Source organism: Crassostrea angulata, chromosome 8 (assembly GCF_025612915.1).
Source record: "Crassostrea angulata isolate pt1a10 chromosome 8, ASM2561291v2, whole genome shotgun sequence".
NCBI lineage: Eukaryota > Metazoa > Mollusca > Bivalvia > Ostreida > Ostreidae > Magallana > Magallana angulata.
The window spans coordinates 51,331,601-51,350,573 of NC_069118.1; the positions used below are offsets into that span (position 1 = coordinate 51,331,601).

The 18,973-nt window shown below is 35.0% G+C and overlaps 1 protein-coding gene across 1 annotated transcript in view; it reads right to left on the reverse strand.

Moving 5' to 3' along the window:
* Window positions 1-771: 771 nt before the first annotated feature.
* LOC128157678 (NUAK family SNF1-like kinase 1) overlaps window positions 772-18,973 on the reverse strand; it is a 29,251-nt gene continuing 11,049 nt past the window's right edge. Inside the window, exons 3-7 of the mRNA XM_052820274.1 lie at window positions 9,081-9,232; window positions 8,749-8,814; window positions 7,432-7,551; window positions 4,007-4,139; window positions 772-3,862 (exon numbers count right to left, since the gene is read on the reverse strand). Of these exons, the coding sequence (XP_052676234.1) occupies window positions 2,904-3,862; window positions 4,007-4,139; window positions 7,432-7,551; window positions 8,749-8,814; window positions 9,081-9,232 (1,430 nt within the window). The 3' untranslated portion in view covers window positions 772-2,903. The remainder of the gene's footprint in view (window positions 3,863-4,006; window positions 4,140-7,431; window positions 7,552-8,748; window positions 8,815-9,080; window positions 9,233-18,973) is intronic.

Sequence of the window (18,973 nt, forward strand, 5' to 3'; positions counted from 1 at the left end):
CCGTCGTTTGAAAGTGATATCAATGTTTTATAGGTTCTAGGAATCATTAACTCAAGTTTTTTGACGCAGCACATTTTACAGCCAAAAAATAATAAAAAGTGCGCTATTGCACGATACTAAAATTCCAATAAAGTCTTTAGCTAGGTTCTATTAAACGTAAAAATATTTGCATAAATACTAAACACTATTCCGTCGATAACTATAGTACATATTGATAAATTAATCATACCCCAAATAATATTTTCAAGCCAAGGACGACCTTTGTGTATCAAATTTCTTCCATTATTCATGGTTCCCATAATGCAATTGCATCTGCATGCTAGACACAAACTCTGTTTTCGAATTATGCCCCAAAAAGATATTTACTCGGGCCGTTTAAATTCATGATGAAGATGCTTGGAACAAATAAAACTCTGCAAAACAGCTTTGATGACGTCATTAAAAAAACTATAATTTAAGTGCTAGTTAATTGTAAAGTACTGTACATCTTTTTTTCAGATGACGTCATTTAACTCCATGTTAACAGACTGTTTATTAATAGTATTGGAACTCTAGTTCAATCTGGTACATGTATACCTTACACCGAGCGACTCCAGAGAACAATTGTAACAGAGGTAGCCACGCGTGTACATGTATTCACACATCTTTGACACTAATTAACTAATTAAAGTGCTAGTTAATTGTAAAGTACATCTCAATGAGACGTACCCCAAATGCTTGGCTTCCTCCAGACAGACCAAGCAGACGATAAAACACAACATGAAGTTAATCATTATTTTCTTTTTTTATTTCATGTACATTTCATACTATAAATGGCAAAAAAATAAATTAATTACGCTTAATGGAATTTCTTTGGAAAAAAAATAAATTAATCTGGGACATGACATGACGATAAAATGAAGGCATGATGCATTCTGCTTCGTATAAATAGTTACACACAGGCACAAAAAAAAAATCATTTACACATGGAAACAAAATGACTACCCAGATATGAATGTTGCCAAGCAACCAAAAACAGGTACATACAATGAAGATAAAGCTATATATAAATACGGACAAAAAAACATTCAAAAGCTGAATTTTTGTTCAAGAGCACTACATAGTTTAAAAGTTCTATGTGGGGAGACATTTTTTTTAATTCATCTGACACAATATTACAAAGCTACAAGCTTCAGAAATTCTTTCTCACCATAAACTGAGAAGTTCATTTTATTGATAATAACGTTTTTTCTGACCACTTGTAAAACAAGAATTTCCAAAACCATTTACATGAGAACAACCCCCCACCCCTTCCCTCAAACCAGCAGAGGGAGAGAGGGGGCCCAGATATAATTGAGGTCACAGACCCCCTTAGAAATTTCATTTCGAGGGGAAATCATTTATCCCGCCGATGATCAGTTTTACATCTCATGTCGTGAAGGCAGGTTTCTTTGTAACATAGGGCACTGAGCACAGGTCTTTTATTCTATGGGACAAGACAATTCTGAAGTAGCACTTCCAGATATTTGCTATGTAAAAGCTTTTCTCATAATTTAGATGGACAAAAAAATTTAGTTGCTTCATATAATGTACAATGACATAAAATCAATTTTAATTAAAATTCAACTCTGAATATTTTAAGGAAGTTCAATTTTTTTTCTAATTTTGTAAATTGCGAATGTTGAGTGATAAAAAAAAAAGGCACAAAAAATGCATGCCATAAATATCAATTGAGAAAATAAAGTCTTAAAATTTGTTGTCAAGAACGTAACAGGAATGTTAGGAATTCTTTCTGTTGCCAAATTGCATAACCAATATCTGGAAAAAACTTAATCAATATCTTTATGTCAATAAATGCATCAATTTGTTTTATTTTTTTTGCAAGTACCTGCAACTTAAACCCATTTGATGAGTTTTAAAAAGTCCACAAAAAAATTCAGCGAACGACGTAATTTTTTTAATTCTTCCCACGTGGGTGGGTAGAAATGACAAGATGGGGCTTTTAGACTCATCTCACCATGAAATGCAATATTCTCAAAAATTAAACAAAATTCTAACAAACTCTCCGTACCCCAGACACCTGTCTCAAACAGGTACACAAAATTCCAACACAGGTCTTCAATTTCTCTCATATTCTTTGTTATAAGCAAATGTATACTCTCTTTTGAATTAACAAAAAAAAACATGTAAACTGAAAAAAAGTATTTTTTAACACATAAAAGACCTACATGACACTATGAAGGTTTGGTTTAAAATCAGGTAGAATTATTTATTCAGGTAGGTTTGAGAAAAGGATTTTTTTTTATGTCATAAAGCCGTCACATCTACTTGACTGGATTTCTACAATTCCAAACAGAGTACACAAAATATTGAGACAAATTCCTCGATAATCTAGACTGTAAATTCAACATTCAGGAATATAGAAAAAACAGAGCACAGAAACCTTCATGCAGCACACAGTATTTATAACCATCTTATTTGGCATTCAATGGTGACTTCAATAATTGCAACGTTTATCGACTAGAGACCATTGGGAAAAACATTAACCACACATCTTCTCAAGAAATGGTTTGAATGACTGCCCCCCCCCCCCCCACCCAAAATAAGCATTATATGATGATATTTCCTTGGTTGCTTTTCACTTATGAACAAAAATATCAAAACACCAAGTTATCTCATTGTCAAGATGATAATGTTAAAGATGGGATGATGCCTTTGGCATGAAAAAATGGTTTCCTCACAACAATTGTAAATGAGGGGGGAAAACAAAACTTCAGCAAAACTTCTCTTTGAAACAAATCAAAGGCATAATACCAATTTTACATAATACATGTTCAATTCTCTTCATTTTTTTTTCAACACTTAATTCATAACAGTTTGTCTTCTTGACGAAAAAAAAAATCGAAATTGTTCAAGAAGAGGACTCAAACATTATTACAAATTTTCAGAGCTTGTTGGAGAACAATGGTAGCTTCTTCTGTTGGGAAAAGTCCCATGTCTCCATTCTCGTGCTGGTTCTTAGATCTGACTAGTTCGTTCTCACTGTCTAGAATATCTAACTTATCAATGTTCGAAAGTTTGTTTTCCGAGTCGGATAGACAACCGGGTAGATTGAACTGGTAGGCATCGTCTCCGCTGTCATACGAGAAGTCCAGCATGTCTGCGGAGGAGTTTGACCCCACACTGCACGCGCTCCATCTCTTCCTCTGGTCGGCCTGGCTGGTCTTTTTCAGGATTCCGCGGCGAGGAACCACATTCACAGTGGTGGTTCCCGACTCCAGAGTCCCGTTCTGAGAATTATTATCATACACAAAATCGGCTGCCGCGTTCCTCTTTATGGACGAACCTTCCATTTCTAAAGCACTCAGAGCATTGTCAATATCACTCAGGTTATAGGTCATTTCTGCATTTTCTTTAGTGTCTGAACTGGGGCTTTTTGGCCCAGTTTCATTCAGCACACACCCACTGTCTCCGCCACTGAATTTCCCTTTGCGTTTCAGAATACTTCGTGGTTTCTTATCATGCTTATCAGTGTCTCTTTTATCACTGTCATGGCCATCAAAGACTTGGTTGTCAAGAGCGATGCTCTGAAGAGGTTGCTTGGCAACACTTTCCTCATCCCCTGATGATACTTTTGGTTTCTTCAGGATGCCTTTTAAAGGCTGCACCAGTTTTGCGTGGTCATTCTCCCCCTCACTGTCAGAGGACAGACTAGTGGGGGCACGCAGGGTCACGGGCTTACAATCCTCTGGGAGAGGGTAAACCTGCCCGCTGGGGGTTTCTCTGTATCCGAGATTGACCCACCAGTGGTTCAAAATGTCTGGCATTTTAGCACGTTTCTTTGGATTCACTGTCAGCAAATGACGAATCAAACCGGCAGCTTCTGTAACAAAACAATGACATTGTTAAAATTTACATGAATATATTTCATAACAGTTACCTTAGTTTATTTCTTAAAATGCCATATTCAAACCTAGAAAAAAAAAGGAAACTTGTTGTTTGTTCAGTTTTTAAGTAGAATTAGTACCTGAAGGTTCGGTGGGCTCATAGTAGTCACCACAGGAAATCTGTTTCCTTAGCACATTAAAATCTGAGCTGTCGAACGGCATAGCACCATATACCAGTGTGTAGAGAACTACTCCCAGACTCCAACAGTCCACCTGGACAAAAAGATTAACAAACTGTAAAATTGGCATTACAACCTACGTCTTTTTAACATGATAATAACAAAACTAAATGATAACTTGCACAATTTTCAACAGATTGAGAAAAATTATGACATTTTTTTGACAATATATGTAACATATGAATAAATGTTCTCAAAAATGTAAATGGATTTTAATTTAGAAGGTGTTGGTGGTGGGGTTGGGAGAGGGGGGTTGACAAAAGTATTATGAGTTTTCAGACATCTTATTACTACTTCTAGACATAAAACTGAGTCACTTGGACAGAGTTGGCCTTCAAGATCTTAACCTTTTCATTCACACCTTATTTTTCTACAAGTGTTTGTCAAGGGTCACCGATATAATAAACAGTTTCGATTATACTCTGGACAAAAACATCCTTTCAAGCCCGGCTTTGTTTGGAGGGTTAGATCCGAGTATTCCCCACACTGGCTGGACATATTGAGTCATCTATTGGCATATCTTCTGTGTTTTTGTCCGAGTTTGTTTTCAAAATCTTTTTAGGTCAAGCATTTATCAGTTTTTTGACAAGTCGACAAAAACCCTTCGTTTAACAACACACTAAGCTCGGGATCAATGCGGTTTGTATTTTTTCTCGGCCCTGTTTACTGTGGATCAACAAATCTTTTTCAGAACTTTGTTTTTCAAGTACAGAGTCAACATTATCTTGAAATGCAATACTGACATGATGTTTCCTAATGAAAGCTTTATATCCCAACCGCTTGCACTTTCTTGCACTCTAGGTCTTGCGCAGAAAGAGGATCTTGGCAACTGCGGATTGCAATTTATATTTTTTGACTGTACAAATGACTAAGTTTGCTCAGAATCATCAACGTAGTTTTGTGGTTAGGATCTCTCTCATTTTTAGGTCTCCGTTAAAAGTATTAGCCATGCATTCACTTCACACGACTGTCTGACTCATGCATGCATTTTTTTATGCACATTTCTCTTTGTTACAATGGAGCATCTCTAATTTTTAATGAATCTTTAACGAATCTTCTTCTGATAAAATAATTACTGTGGTTAAACAGAGCAAATGATTCATTCAACTTGAACTTCTGCTTTTTGTCAAGATGACATAATCCTCACCAACTCAAGGACACTGAAGCCCAACACAGCTGCAACGGTACAGCGGTGTCAAGCAGAAACATGCACATAATGGGCCCAGGATAATCTGTTTTTATTTTATAGCTGGCGAATTTCTGATAAATTAGATTTTTAAAGGATCAAGTTCTCCTTCCCCCATCACCAACGGTCATGACAGTCATAAATAACCCAGATAACAAGGTTTTTTTTTGTCGCCTAAATTCTTATAAAAGGTACTAAAAAAAATGAAGTTAATCTGTCCTCATTTATGTAAAAAAAAAAATGATGGGATCTTTTCCTTTTTACAAAAAAAATGTCAATGTTGTTTACTTTTAGAGAGGAATCATTTCATGTGGAAGTAAATAAATTATGTAAGATGTCGCACGCATGTCTGACCGGCCTATTGGTCGATCGGAGGGTTTTTGTCCAAGACAGTTATAAAACCCTGCAAATCCTTCAGTGACCTTCCCAGGGACTGTTTACATGAGGGGGTTTAACAACCGAGCCCTATTGTACAGTTATATATTTTTATTTTCGAATATTGAGCCGGGTTCAAAAGGCTGCATTGATCTTTCCAAGGTTCTTAAGAGATTACAGAACTAAGGCACAATGTTACCAAAATAAATAGAAGCCGATTAATGCCAAATTTGTATTGGCCACATAGAATGTTGGAAAACCTGAAATGCATTTGGGCATTTGAGCAGTTAATTAACTTAGCCGTGGCGAAATGGCTCCTGGGTCTAAAAGTCTGGATAGAATTCCAAGCCACAAGGAATAGCAATAATCTGCATTCAAATTCACTTACTTTGATTGTTTAATGCACTAATTCTGGAACAAGTTCTCACTTGCAATATTAGAATGCTTGAACGTTTCACTTTTTCAACAGTGATGTTTTTTGGGGGGTAAATTTCTTTACATTTTCTTCTCATTCCCTGGGGAAGTTTTTCTAAGTAAACTTGGCAGAAGTTTGAAAGGACTGGATTTGAATTCAGGGTGATTTATATGCCACAAATTGTTGTTTTATTTACATGTCTGAACATCTATCCAGCTTATTTGTCTGGCAGAACCTGCAGTAAATCAGCTTGTTTTTTACTGCATTAAAGCTTTCCTTTTTTCACAATTCCAAAACCCTATAATTATAGATTACAACTGTCAAAGTGACCAACTAATCAAATTCTACATGTTCTAATGCAGGAAATATACAGTACATAGTACAAAACGTTTTTTTAAAGAAGAATAAAAATACACTACAAAGTGAAAAAAAGATAGCCATTTATTATAAAACATGACCTAGCTGGATTTTTTTTATGCCGGCGAGATAGATCTATAACTCTTTATTTGATGGGGGGGGGGGGGGGGGGGGTTGGGGTTTAAAAAAGATTAGCTTGATATTAATGATCAGGCGGTTTAATTAACGTAAGGCCTGCCACCACGGGGACTCCTGAATGGGCGTGACAAGAACCCTGGGTCTGTGTCTCCTCTCAGTGACAGCTAACAGATAGAGAGGTCAGCCGGGGTCGTCTGTTGTTATGAGAGGAATTCGGGAAATGGGGAGCACTCTGTCTTCCAAGGTCACTGAATTTGACCTCAAGGTCACTTGACTCCAGATGACTGACATTGTGACATGAAAATGAAGGTTAGCACAGGCTATTATTAAGAGGGCTCCATTCTTGTTGACTGATGGTCCAACTCCCAAGCTTTTATGTGTGTCAATGGGAAAGATGAACAGGATTATCACTTTTTGAGTTTACGCTTTAAAAGGGAAGAATAAGAACTATAGAAATAAGATTTAAAAGAAATGTATATTCAGTCTTGTTGGTGTCAACATTATAAATGCCCCCCTAAACACTGACAAACTGACACTGCCATTAGTCATTTCTGAGAAAGAAAAAAAAGTGATCATGATTCAATCCTCATTGACAAGAGATGTTGAACACGAATTCAAGAAATAAAATATATCTCCAGACCATTAGAGCTAGTCGGATTTATAAACTGTGTGAGTCACATGGAACAGCTTCAATGCTGTGGCGTGTGATTAACAACTTATAATGTACCGGTAGCTGTTTTCGGGAAATTGCATAAGACAGATCTGGGATTCATAGCGTAATGGTTGAACATTGGTTGGTTGCAGTGTCGAGATTCATAGACAGTGGTGGTTACAGTGTCCAGATATTTAGCTTACCTCCGGTCCATAATAAGGATGTCCGTTGACGATCTCAGGAGAGGCGTACAGAGGACTCCCACAGTATGTGGACAGCAGATTGGTCAAACTGTAAAAGTTGGACAGGCCAAAGTCTGCAATCTGCAAAAAAGGGCAATGTTCCAAATTCTATACCTATAAAACAGCAACCATGCAATTACACTTTAGTATTACAAAAATTTATGGTCTAGAATGGTAATGCTCATAGTGAATTGGTTCTCACTTTTGATTAAAGTCTGGAGAACATTCTTCATTTAACAAATATGTTAATATTAGTTATGTATATATAAATCTTCATTGGTTACGTCAGATAAAAATAAAAACATGTCTGTTCTGTAAAATGCTCTTTCTGCACAATCAAAACCTCAATATTTGATATCCACAAAATGATCCATCATACTGGAACTTAAACTGATCAGACCAATATGCCCTGGCATGCATTTTCTTTCTATTACCTAATTATTCTGTGTGATCATGCAATACTCTGACATTCCATCAATCTCCATGTCTGGGCATCAAACATATTTAATTTTTTTCCTCCAAAATGAAAACAATCAAGACCAGGAAATACACTACATTTGGAAGGCTGATGGATCATGCGGTTGCGAAATTAAAGTGATTCGAAAATTTCTACACACCCACCCTATTGTTCACACTGAAACCATTTCACAAATTGTATCACGAAAATTTCACCTGCAATAATGCGATTTCAGACAACTTCAAGGTTAAACAGCCATAATCAATTAAATCAAGTTTTGAGATGTGTACTCTTATAAACAGAATAAAATCTAAAGTTAATTTAACAAAATTCTGATTTTGGGCATAAAGAAAATATTTAAACTTCCCTAAGCCATCTTGATCCCTGGGTAATTACCGACTCAAGATGACGGTGATAACGAGACTATTGAAAATATTAAAGGAAACGTTAAGAGTCCCCTTGCAAGCAGTATTGAAAATCTTATCAAAGGAATTAAAAAGCAAATTCCTCCAATTACATCACTCAATCCTAATGCACAAAGACACTGATATAACAGTCATTGGATCCATTTGATATTACACATTTTAATTGTGTCAAGGACTCAATAGAGGAACATACTTGACATGCCAGTTGGGCGCTACTAAATACCTTTCATAGCCGCCTTGACCTTACTTACAGCTCAAATGATCAGCAGGCTATCACATGAAATCAATTTTTCACCAATCTTGTCACTTTTACAATTATTTCCTATATCCAAAGATAACTAAGGACTTTACACCAGCAAATTTCTGATCAATGTGACCTTGACCTTTGACCCTTACCTTGACATTTCCGTTCTCATCTAGCACTATGTTTTCTAATTTCAGATCTCGATGGACAACTCCATTCTGCAAAAAAAGCATAACGAAATATATTACTTTTCAACTTCTATTCAATTACACTATGTTAAAAAAAAATTATATACTTTGTATGTATATCATACAATTTTTTTTTTTTTACTATTTTCTTTTCAAATTCTCTGTTATTTTATTTATATACATTACCACAGTTATTTTTCTTTATAGAATTTTGATTGAATTAATTCAGAATCATATTGTTATTAGAAAAAAGTAGAATACAGGGTATAGCAAAGTCCAGATTCCCCCCGATTTACCTGATGGCAGTAATTGACCGCTGCGACGATCTGTCTGAAGATTCGCCGCGCGTCTTTCTCCGTCAGTTTGCCGCGTTTGTTGATGTAATCATACAGCTCCCCCTCTGTGGCACAATCCAACACCAAAATTATCCGCTCTTTGTTCTCAAAAACTGAAAAATAGCAGGCTGTGTTTAATAACAACATTTATTTGATTATTTAAATATATACATACATTATAAACTGATTGAAAAATTCTACAGTAGTCCTTTATTCATTTTTCATATAATGATTAGCATGGTAACTGAATATTTAAATACATGACAATTTGGATCTTAATTTGTTAAAATTGCCTTTAAAAAATGGATAGCAACCTAGAAGTTTCAAAGCTATTTTCAACGAATCACTTCACGGAAATAATGTCTCCTGGGCGTGGATTTGTTGCTAATGCGTCTGTATTACACTGACAAAATATCATTACGAGGTGTTACCAGAAACTTCCTGTACGTTTGCATGCTTAATGTGCACTTCAACCATTCTCCTAGCACGATTTCCTACATTATCATAACCTCAACAAAAAAATCACTTAATTCATATCCGTATTGATGGAACTGGAATAATTGACTTTGAGTCTATAACCGTTCCCCTTGGCTAACTTTCACTTCAATTAATATTCTAAATTTGTATTTTGCAACAAACTAAAGACAATTAAATTAAATCTCTATTTTCAATTGATTTTTTTAAAAAAGATTTGATGCATGTAGATGACTTTAAACTTCCATCTTTCTGGACAATCGATGTTTGATAATTAATGACACTCACTAAAAGGCCTGCCATCTATGTAAATGATTTACAGGTATAACGATCAATTTTGGATAAAAAGTCAGTCTTTAGAAGACACCATTTGTGTTAAAGAGGTGTTCATTATGTTAATACTGTGGTTTTACAGCACACATGGAGCATTTATCAACTCAAAGTATTCTAGTGGGCTGACAACCCGCGAACATCATCAAGTTATTTTACTTCTATTATCAGCCATAAGAGAATATCCACATCATAAATATACATGTTCATCAGTTTATTGCTAATATTCATTCTTGTCTTAGTTCGTGAAACCCAATGACTTTCTTAAAACCATAAACAAGAAATAAGTGTGATTCATAAATAAAAAACACCAGAAATTTATGCATCTGCATTAACAAGTACACTGTATTTCCTTTGTTTTCGTGTTTCTTGGTCCAAAGTACTATGAACTTTGAAATGGGCATTTAAAAAAAAAAACGAAGGTTGATAAGACACTTTCTACCTATTTATGGGACCTCTTGGACCATTATTTACTAAGTATGTCCTCAATTATCATAGAAAGGGATAATTTCAAGAACTTTGGCTTAAAATTTTCTAATGATAATTTGACTAAATTGTTTTTAAATTATAAAAATTCATTTCAAAATATTACTGGCTATAACACTGCCATGAGGGCGTTGTACATTTCAATTTCAAGCTGAAAATAGGTCCTTAAATTAAGAAAAAAAAATTAACGTCTGTGATTTAGATCAGAACAAAGCCCCGGGTGAATCTTGTAACCAATATGTGGCAGTATCTGCCAGACACAATGTAAACAGACCGAGCGCCTTTATACAAGGCCCAAGAGTTTCCTGGGCTTATTGGACACTTTGTCCCCATTGTGGAACGGGCTACTCTCACAGAAAATCCAAAGTCATACAAACGGCAGGAAAAATGAACCAGTATCAGACGAAGATCAAACAGTTTTGAGACAGCCATTAAAATAATGTTTGTTCCGTGCAGTGCTAATTGACAGGAGCTTTAAAAGAAACAACTTTTAGATCATCCTGGAGAGAACAAAAAAAATTGGGATTGAAATTAAATATTTATCATTTCTGAGCAGCTTGCATTTAAACAGGAAGTAATTTCTTTCCTTGGTACATGTCAAAATATGTGTGCAGAAACTGTAACATATTTAAACAAATTTTTTCATATGAAAATGAGTATTGATCTTTCATATTTGATTTCCTTATGTCATTGTCTGGATTTTCCATTGCTCCTGGTTTCCTTGGACATAAATAAACAATTCAGTTGCATTTTAATCCAATAACAAAAATTACCGTCTCTGGAATGCCTGGAATGCAATCAATTTATTCAGCAGCCTTGATTGCACAGCATTTAAAAGTACGGGCACCTGCCATAAATAGCAGCAGATCAATTAGGACTCTGTGATCAGCCGTCATCTATTATTACCATCGGGACTATAGTGCACTCAGAAAAGATACCCTGTGAAAATCTATGGAAATCTCTCGGATCTAACATCAAATGATCGATTTCATAATGTCTCTCAGGAACTCGATAAGGACTTTGACAGAATACACTTTAAAAGTTTTAATTGTTTCCTTCGATTTAATGCTGCGATATCACAGACCCTTATTTGTTTGTCAGCAGATGCAGGCCAGATTACAGAGAAGATATCAGAGCCCCCAAACAATTTTTCACATGACTGCCATTTTTCGCTCCTACCGCAATGTTATCGCCAAAAAGTCGAGGACTTCTTTTCTTTTCACGGAAACAATGATGCGAGGCATAAATGTACTTTTCGTGGTCAAAAGGCTGCACTTCAGGTGCAATTAAAATGACGAGAAAACATTCAAATTAAACCCTTATTTTAAAGATCGACGCTGTAGGTACAGACTATACCTGACTCGAAGCCATGTCAGAATCGTGAGCAAAAAATATGTTATGTTACCGACACTTTGAGTCTATTATTCGTTTTGAATGACAGTGGGATACTGTAGCCTTAACACACCTGATGATAGCAAGAGACGAGGACCAGCTTATTATACACAGCGCTTAATGATCCCCTTTGACGATTTATACAGAGGCAAATGAAAAGTTAATAAACAGGCATTCTTCGGATTCTTGACAGGTTTTTGAAAGCCCTTTACATGGTTGCAAATCAGTTGAAATTTGCAATTGATTGTACATTAGTATAGAGAAACATGAACCCAATAGATTGTTAAAACTTTGCAATTTTACAGAAAATTTATTTTGGGAACTTTGTTGTTGAATGCACTTCATAATAATGAAGTACTTTCTCAATCCTATTTCAAGGACAGAAACGAAACCAGTTTTAATTGGGTATCCTAGTATTTGCCCTTTATTTGGTCAAAAGAGATAAAACTTGGGGGCAATAATAAACGATACATATAATACTACATTCTCAGTCCTATTTTCCCACATGTACACATCCTACCAACAGAAAAATCAGTAATCATAAAGTGGCAATAATTTTGTCATACAACAAAGGTGGCCTAAAAATATCCCCTTTTATGACACCAGTTGACAAGACAAACAGCAATGTGTATAGACCATATATAGACCCTGCTGTTTCTCCTGTAGGCCTGTGAAATGACCACATCTAACATAGACTAACATGTAGCTATATCTGTAACTTTAATTACATATTGCTGGTATGTGGCTTTATGGTCACTTCCCATGCTACAGATTTTTTTAGGGATTTCTTTCCCATGGCCTACAGATTTCTGTCTAGTTCTACAAGATCCACAGCTTTAAATAAGCTGTTGGTACAAAAGACCCATTTTTTAAGGGGGGGGGGGGGGGTTAGGGAGGAGGGGTAGTGTTAATATCAAATAGCTGTTAATATTGCTGACTCGACAATTCTGTGTCAACTTTCTAATGGAAAAGTTTAGAAATGAATTAGGTGTAAAAATGAATTGTCAATTCTATGAAGTAATGACAATGTTTAATCATGGATTTCACCCTCAACAACACTGGGAACACAATAAGTTTGAACATCAGGCACGCTTCACGTCTCCTGGGGCCCAGGGGCAGTACTTATCTTGATTTAAGTGAAAACTGACCCCACAAACTGGGCCAGCTAAGTCTACAGTGAATGTATACATATAAAACCCCAATGTTTGTGTCTGCAGGTAGGTATATACCTGTTGATTGTTACGGCGTTTGTGTTACGAACCCCGGAATGTGCTGATACATTGTGGTATTTTCATTCGAGCCGAATCAAAAATGTCTTAGGTCAATATTGGATTTTCGTATGTAAATGAAACCACTTCAGAGTTTTTCAAAAAATCAGACTGTATAAATTATTTGAAAAGTCTTACGAAAACATGTGAATTTTGTTTATAACTTTCACCTAGCCAATCGCTATTCCCCATATCCCAATTTTGTTGAAAATCAATAAAATATGCATGCAACATTCTACACTTGAGTTTTATGGTGTTTATTTCTGCACTTCATCTTAATTTTATGCATCAGTTTATGGGAATAAATAAAAAGTGTGTGAGAAAAACATTTATTCTATCTTGTTGTCAAGCCTTCTGCTCTCAGGTTTTAAAGCCTCTTCTCAGATTTTAATGGCTATGAAATGTGCATTGCTTACATAAATCACTTTTTTGTTTGTTCTTTCCAGTTGTAACCCTGCACTTCAAGGCTGTGTGGATTTCAATACATGTGGAATTTTTTTTTATTTAAAAGATAAGTGTTATAAAAATAATAAATTTGCAAGCGGAAAATAGCATTCGAATGATTGAATAATTTTTCATAGCTGAGTGACTGAAACTTTTAAAGTTACATTCTTTGATATTTCTTTTTTCAAAGATTCAATTTAACTTATTAATCATAAACAATAAGCCCTGCTGTTTTTTGGAATATTTCTTCATAAATGTGCATTGAAAGACTCTATTCATTTAGTATAAAGAAAAACATAACAATACACCTTACATAAGTAGGGAAGTCTACATTCCAATCAATTGACCCATGAAAAACGATAAAAAGGCAAATATTGGGCTAATGACTGCATTGTTTCTCTATCAAATGATAATTGATAAAGCTATACAAGGCCTGTCACGTATTGACCAAAGAGGGCAATGTCCATTATATCGCCCTTGCTTTAGGTCTGTCAGGTGTGCTCTTTTTTGTGTGTGTGTTTGTTTAGCGTCCAGTGACCATAAGTCCATCGGCTGTATTAATTTTTTTTTCAGGTGTTCTGGGTCCACTGACAACAATCGCCTACAACATTCGTCCCAATGTCTACAACCTGTCACTTTGGCATTCCGCGACTGGCCTACTCAAATTACAAACAGATTTTTTAGGGGTAGTTATTTTTCTCGAGCTTTCAAAAGCCATTGTCTGTTTTTCTTGCCCATCCAAATATTAGTTTTTTAATAACTACTTATATCTGGTGTGTTGACTTTTCAGAGTCTATTTCTGGAGAAGTACGGACTTCCCACTGCTAAGTCATGGCGATATTTACGTCAGATTTTTCAAGACCGTAGTCCGTAAATTCAAAGTTAAAAAAATACTTCACAGTCGATAAGCGCTTTTTGAAGACCTGCTCCTGAATTATGGTTATTAGTCCCCAGGTCCGAGATTAGATACAATTTAATACACTGGAGTTAGTTTGATTCAAATCAACCTTAAGTAAAATGTAAACAATGGGGCCCTTTTTTTATTTATCACACCTTCAGTCGCACTTAAAATCATTTCAAAATAAATCTTAATCTGAGGTTTTAGCCAACACAGACCAGCTGGCATGGCTAGGATTTAAATAATTTTTTCTTTTCGTTAATAGGTCCGATTATCCGGACACATTTAAGAATGTGGACCACAGACAAGACCCTGCACCCCTAGGGCCCTGCAAAGCTAAGGTACACTACCAAAGACAATCAATTCACCCCTGGGGCTTTAAAAGACTACCGAAAACTATTGCAAAGGAGATAGTTCAACTGCAGGTCTCAAGTACGCAATGTTCTTCAGCTAGTACTCTGGTCAGTATAAATTGACCAATGACAATCAATTAACAGTAAATTGACTTTATATTATAGAAGATATAGTAAGAATAATAGTTTCTCCATAAATCATATCATTACTGAAATAATTTATGATTAAAAAATCTAAATAGACAGATGTAGGGGTATAGACTGAAGATGGAAAATAAGGAGGGAGTATGTTTGATCGTTATGGGGGGAGGGGATTGAAAAGGGGGTGGGTGGGGGATAAGTGTGTGTTAATATGTCAGAGGAACTAGAATTTGATCATTAAATACCTTCTTCCCTTTAAGACATTTCTGTACCTCTGGGTGCCAGTTACTACACTAAAATCTGTTATGAGGGGATCAACACGACACAGATAGCAATCTTTTAAATGCTTTTGCATAATGTGGGGCTTTAATAGAGACCTTGGTCATATGCACCATAAAAATTCATAACCCCCCCCCCCCCCCCCCCCTCCATTTAGCATGTACTAGGTGTTTACAAAATCAAACCAAAAATCAAAGAATAAAGGATTCATAAAATGGACCTACATTCTGTTTCACCAGTCCATTAATATCATAGTGCTCATTATACAGGGCATTATAAAGATTTTTTAGAGTTCCTAATAGAATACATTCTGTTTAATTCCTGTAACAATTGTTCACAAAATGTGTATGGTGTGTCAATCTAATACTTGGGGTTCTAAAATCTCTATATTTCATTCTCTGATTGTGTACTTTTACTTGAACTGCATGCTGGCAAAGCCTTCAATCATCATTCATCAATTCTGATCTCTTCAGAAATTCCATAACGTACCATGTTCCACAGAAAAAGAAACCAGGTCAATGTTGATGATTTGACAGAGTGGTGATAGGCTGTCATCATTGTTTAACATTGGGCTTGCGATGTACTCTTCAAATGATGAATCATTTCAGATTTTATGAATGAAATACACATCTTTTAAAACATCCAGCCATCTGCCATTAACATAATTTCGGAGTGGATTCACAAAGTTCATCTGGGTCGAACAATGATTCATAATAACATTTCAAATTCACCTAGAAAACTTTTCCCTGTCTGAAATGTCTTTTACTGCTTTGTCTGAATTACATGCACTACCATAAGTTTACAAATTAAACAATAAAATTGTAACTTGTTCCATGTTAAAAACATAGGTAATCATAGATTACTAAGCTCACCGAGACGGAGCATCACCCTTATGAGACATCACCTTTATAAGACCACCTTTATCATTTTATATGAAAATCATACTTTATGATCTTGGATATTCATGGATTCTGTTTTGACAAAATAACGTATATCATCTGATAAAATTTTTTATGATAATCATATGTTCATATGTTAATCAATACAATGATATAAAATGAAATATTGCATCATGTCATATTTATAATATATATCATATAATACAATAAAATACCGTAATAAACAATAATGAGATATGATATTGTAACATATGATATGACATTGTATTGTGTTATACCTTATTGTATTTGATCACATAATACAATATCATAAAATATAAAACAATATAGTATTATATTACAATATCATATTACATAATACAAAATAACATTGAAACATGATATTATATTGTATAATATAGTATGATATTGTATTAAATGACACTGAAACATATTTGATACACTATATGATATTTATATCATATAATACAATATAATTTGATTCCAACATTGTATCTTATCAAATGATACAATATTATGTGATAAAGTAAAATATTATAAAATACATTATTATATTATACATATTGTATCATATGACACAATAATATATATTATAATATCATATAATACAATTTCATGTGATATGATAATATATCATATAAACCAATATCATATCATACAATATCGTATGATACAATATTATATAATATTACAATATATATTATACAATTTCATGTGATATAATTCTATATTACTGAAACCAATATCATATTATACAATATTGTATGATACAATATTATAGAATATACAATATTGTATCATAGGATACAATATAATATTTTGCAATATCTTATGTAATTGTATCATGTGATAAAATAATAAATTAAAAATACAATATAATATTACAATATTGTATCATAATATACAATACTATACATAACAATATCATGATACAATATCATATAAAATATAAAAAAAATTGATACAATATCATATCTTATCGTATAACTTTTTATAATATAACATAAGATATCATATTGTATCATATCAAACAATATTGTTTCATATCATACAATACTATATCATAGGAATCATGTTATATCATTTATCAACAAACACATCTATCTATCGAGCTGGTTTGAGTGAGGTAGGAGATTTCTTTAGCATCCTTGATAATGGAGATCAGGCTCTGCATCTGAAGCAACCTCTGCATTTAATTTATAATAAAGTTAAATCAACTATGCAAGCTATCATCTATAAAACATGTGACCTGTTCCAAAAAACTAAACCTCATCCAGCATCCGAAACCTATGGCTCAGATTCAGCATTCAAGCCCATCAGGTGCATTGGTATCATAAGACGCATCATCCATGCAAGTTTGGTGAAGTTTGGACCAGTAATAACTAAGATATCATCATCAGAGGGCACTAGCAATTAAAACCTTAACTTCCTCCAGCATCCGCAACCTATGGCTCAGATTCAGCATCCATGCCTGTCAGGTGCATCTGTATCATAAGACACACCATCCATTTAAGTTTGGTGAAGTTAGGACCTGTAATAACTAAGATTTATTTTTTAGCATCCTTGATAATGGAGATCAAGCTCTGCATCTGAAGCTACCTCTGCGATTCATTCATATTACAGTTAAATCAACTATGCAAGTTTGAAATAGTACTATCATCTATTAAACATGTGACCTGTTCCTAAAAACTTAACTTTATCCAGCATCCGAAACCAGACTCAGCATTCAAGCCTGTCAGGTGCATCAGTATCATAAGACACACCATCCATGGAAGTCTGGTGAAGTAAGGACAAGTAATAACTAAGATATCATCATCAGAGGGCACCTGTTTCACAAACTTTATTTAACCAGCTCTTAAAACCTTAACCTCCTCCAGCATCCGAAATCTATTGCTCAGATTCAGCATTCAAGCTTGTCAGGTGCATCAGTATCATAAGACGCACCATCCATACAAGTTTGGTGAAGTTAGGACCAGTAGTAACTAAGATATAATCATCAGAGGGCACCTGCAACAAAAACTTTAACCAGCTCTAAAAACCTTAACCTCTTCCAGCATCCGAAACTTATTGCTCAGATTCAGCATTCAAGCTTGTCAGGTGCATCAGTATCATAAGACACATCATCCATACAAGTTTGGTGAAGTAAGGACCAGTAGTAACTTAGATATTGCTATCAATGGGCACCCGCAACAAAAACTTTAACCTGCTCCAAAAAGCTTAACCTCCTCCAGCATCCGAAACCTATAGCTCAGATTCAGCACTCAAGCCTGTCTGGTGCATCAGTATCATAAGGCACACCATCCATGCAAGTTTGGTGAAGTACGGACCAGCAGTAACTAAGATATTGCTATCAAAGGGCACCTGCAACAAAAACTTTAACCTGGTCCAACAACCTTAACCTCCTCCAGCATCTGAAATTTAGGACCCAGATTCAGCATCCAAGTCTTTCAAGTCCATAAGTAGGTCCAGATGCATCATCCATGCAAGTTTGGTGACGATAGGACAAATAATAGCTTAGATACAGGACCTGCAACAAAAACTTTAACCAGGTCCGGACGCCGACGCCGACGCCACCGCCGACGCCGACGCCGAGGGTATAGCATAAGCTCTCCTTGACTTCGTCTCGGTGAGCTAAAAATCATCTGTAATATTAAGCTTAAGTATTTAAACTGAAATGCGTCTAACTATTCCAATGTTACCTACACAAATACTTATATTATTATTATAAATGTTGCAAGTCTGAAAGCCCTCTTTAAAATGCCACTTTCCAACTATATCTTCATAAGTTGACAAATTAAACAATCGTAATTTGTTGGCCATAAATCATCTGTAATACTAACTAAAGCTAGTAAACTGAAATCTAAGGTCTAATTTCTCTAACATTACACAG